Raw genomic sequence first — 10,577 nt, forward strand, 5'->3', positions numbered from 1 at the left:
ACAAGTCATTCATAGACACGCTGCCCAGCAAACACCACAGTATGCATACTTGTCGGAGAGCTTTTATTCACCTACAACAAGTCATCCATAGACACACTGCCCAGCAAACACCACAGTATGCATACATGTCGGAGAGCTTTTATTCACCTACAACAAGTCATCCATAGACACACTGCCCAGCAAACACCACAGTATGCATACATGTCGGAGAGCTTTTATTCACCTACAAGTCATTCATAGACACGCTGCCCAGCAAACACCACAGTATGCATACTTGTCGGAGAGCTTTTATTCACCTACAACAAGTCATCCATAGACACACTGCCCAGCAAACACCACAGTATGCATACATGTCGGAGAGCTTTTATTCACCTACAAGTCATTCATAGACACGCTGCCCAGCAAACACCACAGCATGCATACTTGTCGGAGAGCTTTTATTCACCTACAACAAGTCATTCATAGACACGCTGCCCAGCAAACACCACAGAATGCATAGACACACTGCCCAGCAAACACCACAGTATGCATACATGTCGGAGAGCTTTTATTCACCTACAACAAGTCATTCATAGACACACTGCCCAGCAAACACCACAGTATGCATACATGTCGGAGAGCTTTTATTCACCTACAACAAGTCATTCATAGACACGCTGCCCAGCAAACACCACAGTATGCATACTTGTCGGAGAATCACAAAATGTTATTGATAACTAAAAAACTCTATCATATAGAAAACCTAAAATGTACCAAAGAAACATTGTTTATACATAACACTGTAAGCCTTCAGCCAAAGTACCATTATGTTTCACTAATGCAGCTTCAGGAAGATTGGTGATCCTGGGTGCATGTAGGAAATACTTTGAGAAAACATATTCGTAATTAGCGTAATATTTTGGTGTCTCTTACATTGATAGGAGAAATTGAAATTAAAACATAAGAAATGTTAGTTGAAATTTTAGAAGTGTGACTCACCACAAGTTTGAGCATATTCCAGATGTCTTGTTGTCGACTCTGCTGATTGGTCATCAGCTGTCTACTCGCCGCACCAATCTCCTCACAGCACTGGTCCAGGGATGGCATGATCTTCTGCAGCTCGTAGCGGCACTGCGACACTTTACTGACAGAAAAAACGTGTGTGAGGCAAGGAGTGAATTGGGAGTAATGCTGCTTGCTGCAGTTTTCCAGAAATATCATGGACGTCACCAAGAACCACAACCTTGCACCCACATGGTGCTTTATACAACCTAGGTCGTCCCTGGGACAAGTCTTGAACCCTTAGTTACCCAACCTCTGTATGACATATGTATGATGAATTGATGTAAATAAGTGTGCCATGCTAGATACTTAGATGGAGAATTGGAGCACAAAATGGTGAATCATGGAAGAGTTACCTAATACTTCTATTACAGCTGTAACAGAAATGACAAGAGCTTTCTAGAGATTATATATCCACTTGAACTTGTTCAGCTTGTAAATTCAGTTATACTGCTTACACCCAAGTGTTGGTATATTGCTACTGGATACCTTTATATCATGCTGATATCCCTGTTTTTAACTATCAGGGTACAAATCATCAAAATAGGATCCTCTCATCTAAGGTATGGTATATTTAGCCCACTAAAGACTTGGGCTGATGTAATCTGAATATTTGTCCTGATGGAAAGATGTTGGTTCTCACCCCAGGTAAGTGTACAGATCCACAATGGACTTGTCCCTGACTAGCACACACTTGACAACAGGCTGCACCATCTTGGTGTGGTCCATCAGGTTGCCACGGTTTTCTGAAGCAAACATTAACATATGGAACCAGAGGTTAGTGACAATAATACAGACAATGTTGATAATATCGGAGTAGCCTCCACATACTATCAATTCTGCTTTTATTTGATCTGTTAACAAAGTGATTTACCTACATTTCTCTGCAGCAGATTCATGTGGTAGTTAATGAGCGTGCACAGCACATTAGAATACATGTTGAACCTCTTGTCTCTAATTTGAATGTCAGATGAAATCAGTTATATTTATAAATACCTATCTTAGAAATTGTGAAATATGTGAACAAAGATGAGCAGACATTGAGGGTCCTTCATAACTCGTGTCTTACACAACACCTCCCGGACATCGTGTGCCTCATCATTCATCTGTGTTGGCAATGTCTTACATACAGAGTGTACAGTCGAGCACCGTTGTGTCGAACTCTGATAACTCAATATCTCAGTTGTCTCCATATAACATCTCGGTTCCGGCAGAATCCTTCATAATTTATCATTATTCAAGCTCTTTTAACTCGATACGGATGTCTCGATATTTCGGATATCTCGATATAATTTCATGGTCCCAACAAGCAAAATTAGACTTTTAACTCGATATTTACAAAGCAACTCGATATTCACCTACCTTTCATGGGCAAGTATCCCTCTGAACTGAGTTTGTTTCCACACGTTTACACACTGTGCGGCGTGAATCAAAGGGATGCGGTAGTGTAAACTAACTAGGGCTAATTGAGTTGAAGGTGTCACATGTTTGTTATTTCATTAGGATTAATTAAGAAGGAATTAATTAGGAAGTACTCACTGTTACGACTAAACACTACTGATAACGGATTATAGTTACGAATCCAAACACACTGAGGGTTTTGTGTAATCGCAGTTGAGAACAGCAGATGCGTTCACAAGATTTGTGGAATCGAGAGATTGAGGGCGAGATGACGTATCATTCAAGATGGACACTGTATCAGAGCTGTATCGTGTGTGACTGCAATGCCTGTGAGTAAAATGTATATACAAATATATATACATGAAATCTACTTTTTGTTTTGTTTTCTTTCATAGTGATATGTGATGATATGCCCTGGTCGGATGTCTCGAAGTCCGGATAACTCGATATTTTTTCTTGGTCCCATGAATATCGAGACAACGGTGCTCGACTGTATCTTGTTGGCAAAATGGTGAAACAGAAGGACATTGGACACCAGTCACCAGTCACACAGACAAAGGTCACACTAATTTAGGGTTGTCAGGGTTGTCTCAGGTGTCACTCAGTTGTCTCAGGTTACACTGACTTACCCTTTGGTGTCTGCATTAGTTCCTGGTATAGTCTTTTGGCTGACTCTTCACTAAAAAACAAAACAAAACTGATATTTATATTCATGCTCATTAAAATGCTGCCAACATTCCAGCTTTTGGTGGTGTATCAAGTATTGGTGGCAAAGCAAGTGTTGTTCTGACTCTGACTGTGTATCTAGTCAGGGCTCTGTCTCTGGTGGTGTATCTAGTCAGGGCTCTGTCTCTAGTAGTGTATCTAGTCAGGCTGTCTCTGGTGGTGCATCTAGTCAGGGCTCTGTCTCTGGTGGTGTATCTAGTCAGGGATCTGTCTCTGGTGGTGTATCTAGTCAGGGTTGTCTCTGGTGGTGTATCTAGTCAGGGTTGTCTCTGGTGTAGTATCTAGTCAGGGATCTGTCTCTGGTGGTGTATCTAGTCAGGGTTGTCTCTGGTGGTGTATCTAGTCAGGGTTGTCTCTGGTGGTGTATCTAGTCAGGGTTGTCTCTGGTAATGTATCTAGTCAGGGTTGTCTCTGGTGGTGTATCTAGTCAGGGCTCTGTCTCTGGTGGGGTATCTAGTCAGGGCTCTGTCTCTGGTGGGGTATCTAGTCAGGGTTGTCTCTGGTGGTGTATCTAGTCAGGGCTCTGTCTCTGGTGGTGTATCTAGTCAGGGTTGTCTCTGGTAGTGTATCTAGTTAGGGCTCTGTCTCTGGTGGTGTATCTAGTCAGGGTTGTCTCTGGTGGGGTATCTAGTCAGGGTTGTCTCTGGTGGTGTATCTAGTCAGGGCTCGGTCTCTGGTGGGGTATCTAGTCAGGGCTCTGTTTCTGGTGGTGTATCTAGTCAGGGTTGTCTCTGGTGGTGTATCTAGTCAGGGTTGTCTCTGGTGGGGTATCTAGTCAGGGTTGTCTCTGGTGGAGTATCTAGTCAGGGCTCTGTCTCTGGTGGGTGTATCTAGTCAGGGCTCGGTCTCTGGTGGTGTATCTAGTCAGGGCTCTGGGTCTCTAGTGGTGTATCTAGTCAGGCTCTGTTGTCTCTGGTGGTGTATCTAGTCAGGGCTCTGTCTCTGGTGGTGTATCTAGTCAGGGCTCTGTCTCTGGTGGTGTATCTAGTCAGGGTTGTCTCTGGTGGTGTATCTAGTCAGGGTTGTCTCTGGTGGTGTATCTAGTCAGGGTTGTCTCTGGTGTAGTATCTAGTCAGGGATCTGTCTCTGGTGGTGTATCTAGTCAGGGTTGTCTCTGGTGGTGTATCTAGTCAGGGTTGTCTCTGGTGGTGTATCTAGTCAGGGTTGTCTCTGGTGGTGTATCTAGTCAGGGCTCTGTCTCTGGTGGGGTATCTAGTCAGGGCTCTGTCTCTGGTGGTGTATCTAGTCAGGGCTCTGTCTCTGGTGGTGTATCTAGTCAGGGTTGTCTCTGGTGGTGTATCTAGTCAGGGCTCTGTCTCTGGTGGGTGTATCTAGTCAGGGCTCGGTCTCTGGTGGTGTATCTAGTCAGGGCTCGGTCTCTGGTGGTGTATCTAGTCAGGGCTCTGTCTCTGGTGGTGTATCTAGTCAGGGCTTGTCTCTGGTGGTGTATCTAGTCAGGGTTGTCTCTGGTGGTGTATCTAGTCAGGGTTGTCTCTGGTGGAGTATCTAGTCAGGGGTTGTCTCTGGTGGTGTATCTAGTCAGGGTTGTCTCTGGTGGTGTATCTAGTCAGGGTTGTCTCTGGTGGTGTATCTAGTCAGGGTTGTCTCTGGTAATGTATCTAGTCAGGGTTGTCTCTGGTGGTGTATCTAGTCAGGGCTCTGTCTCTGGTGGGGTATCTAGTCAGGGCTCTGTCTCTGGTGGTGTATCTAGTCAGGGTTGTCTCTGGTGGTGTATCTAGTCAGGGCTCTGTCTCTGGTGGTGTATCTAGTCAGGGTTGTCTCTGGTGGTGTATCTAGTCAGGGCTCTGTCTCTGGTGGTGTATCTAGTCAGGGTTGTCTCTGGTGGTGTATCTAGTCAGGGTTGTCTCTGGTGGGGTATCTAGTCAGGGCTGTTGTCTCTGGTGGTGTATCTAGTCAGGGCTCGGTCTCTGGTGGGGTATCTAGTCAGGGCTCTGTTTCTGGTGGTGTATCTAGTCAGGGCTCTTGTCTCTGGTGGTGTATCTAGTCAGGGTTGTCTCTGGTGGGGTATCTAGTCAGGGTTGTCTCTGGTGGAGTATCTAGTCAGGGCTCTGTCTCTGGTGGGTGTATCTAGTCAGGGCTCGGTCTCTGGTGGTGTATCTAGTCAGGGCTCGGTCTCTAGTGGTGTATCTAGTCAGGGTTGTCTCTGGTGGTGTATCTAGTCAGGGCTCGGTCTCTGGTGGTGTATCTAGTCAGGGCTTGGTCTCTGGTGGGGTATCTAGTCAGGGCTCTGTCTCTGGTGGTGTATCTAGTCAGGGTTGTCTCTGGTGGAGTATCTAGTCAGGGCTCTGTCTCTGGTGGTGTATCTAGTCAGGGTTGTCTCTGGTGGAGTATCTAGTCAGGGCTCTGTCTCTGGTGGGGTATCTAGTCAGGGCTCTGTCTCTGGTGGGGTATCTAGTCAGGGTTGTCTCAGGTGGTGTATCTAGTCAGGGTCGTATTTCTGGTGCCATAGCTCATTAGGTTTCTGTTTTGTTTGTGTGTTAATGTATTTATGTTTCTGCTACTAGCGGCGGCTTACCAATCACACAGGACATCGTTCTGTTTTATTCTGGCAAATGGACTCCGCTGCAGCTCCACAATTTTTGTCTGCAGGGCTGTAGACTGCTGGTCCAAGGTGTTCACTCTGTCTTTCTGAGGAAGTGCAGATACAAAACAACTGTAACAAAACTCAAACTACACTTACCATTACTTTTCTCCTGAGGTCATAGTTATTTGATGTAATGGTTAACATGAATCATAAGTTCTGGCTGAAGATCATCAGGCAGCATGAGCCAAGTCAGTTAAGTGCCAAAATTCACTGTGCGCAGTTACTTCCCTTTAGCATACACCAGAGGTGTGTTCAGAACCGCGAACGCCCACGCTATTGCCTCCCGAGAGTGCTCGCATCGGCCCTAAACGGATGCGAACACTTGGTTACACTTAACCATTCGTGACCAACTCGTGTTATTCTGGGACAAACTGAATAGCTTCTTTTATTAGATTCTTAAGGGTGAAATACTGTAAATACCAGTGAAAATAAAAATGTCTTCTTGTTGGAGGTTACGGAAAGGGGCGAGTGGTGACGAATGACATTAAACATGGTCGCCATCTTGGTTCGCTTGGTGAGGCACCTGTGAGGATGGTTCGCGTGCGCGTGTGGGCGTTCGAACGGGCACAGACGTTCAGGATCGAGCGCTCGCTAGTGTTCGTTGGCACTCACGGTTCTGAACACGCCTCAGTTCTCTGACCATGGATATTGATATCCAAGGTTTCATCCTGTTTCAGGATTCTCGGCACACCATACCCTTGCTCAAGGGTTTCAATGGTAAATGTGTACAACCTGCATCCCTTCTGGCTGGTCACCAGCATCAAGCTGATAGAATGGAAATACTGACCCTCGCAGAACCCAGTACACTCACTCATACCTGTCAATCTTCCAAGATCTTACAAGCCAAGGTATAAGTGAAGACATGACGGAAGTATAGATTTCAACTTGCTTTGTTTCAGTGAAAGGCTTTACTACATGTTGTACAACCATCTTCAAGAAAGCTAACAAAACAAGTACCTGTACTGAATAGTTACAATTAAACAATACAAGACATTGAAATCCATGTCAGCTCTGTTTATTACTGGACCGATTTTGCCCTTATTTCATACAAGACCCAATATTTACCCATTCTCCTACAGGACAAAATATATACCCTTGTTTCCCACTGAACCCAATATTTATCCTTATTTCCTACTGAACCCAATATTTAACCTTGTTCCCTAAAGGACAAAATATTTATCCATTCTCCTATTTACCGGTACCCATTCATCTGATCTAATGTGTCTCCTTGCTCTCTGAAATCCTCATTTACAAAAGGTCATGGCTTTCCATATTGGATGGCTCCAGGTGACAGCTTTTGCAGGTTCTGCTGGATTTGAGTTCTCACAAGAGTACAGCTAACATGTTGGGGTATTAAGTCCTTAGCCAAATGCTAGAAAAGTGCCTATCTTTTCGGGATCCCTCAGCAGCAGTAAAAGTTTTATCCAGTAATTAGTATGACAGCTCCCACCCTCCAGAAATCCATGTCAATATTGAACTGGGAACAGAATGTATCAGGTTACTTTAACCCAGCGTTTATCCCACATCTTGACCCGCACAGCCCACACGACCCAGATACAGCGTTACATGCAGCCGATGACAATGTAGGTTACACACTGAATATCCAGACTGCCAGTAATTGTATTAATTGCATGAAATTGTAGCAATTGTATATTTCATCACTTAACTCTGGTATCTTTTTTTATATCTTTGATATAGATAACTGACATAATGCTATATAAAGATATATATGCAGCAGATGCATATTTCCTTTGCATGAACATTTTGGTAATGTGTAGTTGATCTAAAAATAATTTTAGTTCAACCATCAGAGGAGACAGCAAAGAGAGATAATGGAGAGTGACTTCATGTAACTATAATAGTCTTTCTCAACTCTGACCGGCCCTTTGTTTGAGCAAACCCTACTGACTGAGCCGCTGTGTTGACCAACTGCACGAATACTGACCCCCTGGTCTAATGGAGGGTGACATGTTCTGTTGTTCAATATAGTCAAGATACGCAGTGTGAGTGATATGGCCGGGTGTACCATATTTACTGATTTTGGTAAAATCTCCACATTTGGATAGGGGGTATGCTACAGCCCTCCTGACACTTCAGTTGTTCCTGTGTAACACGTTGCAGGGCATCAGGGAGTAGTCAGGTAAGAAGAAAACACCTACATTCCTCGCTTCTATCTAGGTCATGATTTTACAGGCGCTGAGGAGGCTTAGTGACCTCAATAATAGGCAGTAAACATTTGGCACAGGGAATTTCAAGAAGTATTGTTCTCACTCTATGACAGTGCACATTCTGCCATGACTTGGCATATTCCACCATGGCTCTCAGGCTCTGTTCCTGGATGATCAGGATGAGGACCTAGACTCCCTTAACTAAACCACTGAATCATGCTTCTTGTGTCCCACAAAACTCTGGGTCAACAACAGTGTACGTGACTATGACTGACACTGTACGGACTGATCTCACTCGGCTACTGTGGTAGCAGTCTGATGTCATATTTATTGTCACTTACCAGTTCTGAATACCTTTCTATTTCTTCAGACATTCTCAGCCATTTTGAAAACATTTTCTCAGATGCTGAAAAGAAAAAGAAGACAAAAGTTATTACAAAAGTAAACTGCTACACTAGCAACACGAACAACCACAGACCCTATGACTGACTGGTCTGAACCAGACAAACCAGTGATCAATATAATGATCACCATCCAAACTGCAACGATAGAGACATATGTTATCTAGACAACTCCTGAACCCGTCATCCATCAACTTGCCTCTTTTGACCAGAACAGCTTGCTGGGGTATCCTATAATAATAATTCTAACCTGCAATCCCCACTGGGCACTACATCAGGGTTTTCAGGGTCCAGGGGTAGGGTATGATGAAGACATTACCCCTAATGGCTTCCACAATTAGAGTATTTGGCAACCTTACACTAATACTAGGATATCTATTGTATTCCCATCATATGGGCACATCTTGATAAGCTCTTAGAAACAGCCGCATACTCATTCCTACTGGTTTCCTAAACATGTCAAATTCTTCCCCAACAAGGAATCATTTGTTTATCAATTCCACTTTGAAAACAAACTCCACCTTCAGTTGAGTGTGATACCATGAAATTGGCAAAGACTGACACCTGAATAAAATATGAATAAGGAAAGTGATGCAAGAAGAAGAGGAATTCTTGCCCATTCACTGGAGCAGGTTGTACACACAGTAACTACACATGATCATTGTATAAACTAGGGATGACACGATACATCAATACTTTTTCTAAGACGATTACAATTATTGATACATTAAAAACTGTATCGATATTTAGTTTTGAAAGTATTGGTTTCAATATGTTTATGTATTGTTTACATTTTGCAATTGTACCATGTTTTTTTGATGTTATGAGAGTTATAAATGATTATTTTTCAGGCACAAAGATGGGAAATTAGATCTTTTTAATCTCTGAGAATAAAAAATGTTGATCTTTTCATGAACAATTATAAAATATTTAATATTAATGTTCAAAATGAAACTAAATTTATGCAATAGCGAAAATAGGTAACGTGATATGTATCGAATCGTGACATCGGTATCATGATACTATCGATTCATGAAACTTATGTATCATGACATCCCTATGTATAACTTTTCATTTTCCAAGATTTCCCACTTATGAGACTTATCTAGATCCCATGTTAACACACGGTTAGACAACCACACAGCAAGTGTTATGAATGAGAGCACTAGGCGAGGTACTTACTGATACCGCCATTAGACGCCTGGTCCTTGTAGTGCTGCATGTCGAACACCAGGCTGGGGAGGAAACAACATGGCAGTAACAAGGGGAACAGATTGAACTAATTTATCATCATGCATCATGGTTCCAGTTTTCACAAAATTCAATATGCTGCCATGGTTACAGGGTTTAGATTTATCTTACTGTAAATTGGAGGTAAATTTACAAGAAGCATACACAAACATTACACTCGTACCATTAACTTCATGAACATTTGATGGATCCAGTGTGTCAACCGACCTGTGTATCTTAAAACAAGGCAAAAAATTTTCTTTTCGAGTTTAACACAACACACTTAGTTAATGGCCAATTCAATTCTTGAACTAGAACAATAGAGCTCTGTGTCAAGATGATAGGAAAGTGCTAAGCCGAGTAAACTGGCGTGAGTCATGCTTTTCAATGAAGGCAAATTGGAGATAAAGACTGTGTGTTTTTCTTAAGGATGAGCAACAAAATAGTAACTGTCAGCTTGGCTAGAGTAGAAGCCAGTGTTTGTGAAAGACTAAACTAGAATAGAGACATGCCATGGCTGTGTGAAAGCTTACAACTCTCCATATCAGAGCTCCTTGAGGCAGCCTCGTACCTCTGTCAGATCATCACACCTTACACACCATTCACGTGTTTTATATTGATCTCTTTCTTATTTAATGAGTCAACACATTCAGATAACAGATGACATCAAATGTTTAACATTCATTGAGAAAATATTTCTAAAACCTGTAAATATATTTCTGTTTGTTTAGCCTTTGTGCGCTGTCACGTGTCTTCAATAGAGTCACTTTGATGTTTAAAGCTCTGTTGTCACAGTTGGCGGAATATATCCACAAAATTAGGCAAACAATACGTGAAGCACGCCAATGGGATAACAGAAGGCCTCTTATTCTCATTTAAAAAAAATATGCATCACCTGTGATGATGTCACTGAAGTTGAAACTTCACAAAATAACGCAAACGGAGCTAAAGCATTGGCTATTGTCTATTGTTTACATACAATGCAGAGATGCCAACCCTATTTGG

General features: G+C 42.8%; 1 protein-coding gene across 1 annotated transcript in view; it reads right to left on the reverse strand.

The window, feature by feature from the left end:
* LOC124286694 (inhibitor of nuclear factor kappa-B kinase subunit alpha-like) overlaps positions 1 to 10,577 on the reverse strand; it is a 48,394-nt gene that overhangs the window by 9,802 nt on the left and 28,015 nt on the right. The window contains 6 exon segments of the mRNA XM_046723111.1: positions 979 to 1,123; positions 1,685 to 1,787; positions 3,072 to 3,121; positions 5,705 to 5,817; positions 8,283 to 8,347; positions 9,525 to 9,577. Of these exon segments, the coding sequence (XP_046579067.1) occupies positions 979 to 1,123; positions 1,685 to 1,787; positions 3,072 to 3,121; positions 5,705 to 5,817; positions 8,283 to 8,347; positions 9,525 to 9,577 (529 nt within the window).

Source organism: Haliotis rubra, unplaced genomic scaffold (assembly GCF_003918875.1).
Source record: "Haliotis rubra isolate DU_JTF1 unplaced genomic scaffold, ASM391887v1 Scf39, whole genome shotgun sequence".
Classification (NCBI taxonomy): Eukaryota; Metazoa; Mollusca; class Gastropoda; order Lepetellida; family Haliotidae; genus Haliotis; species Haliotis rubra.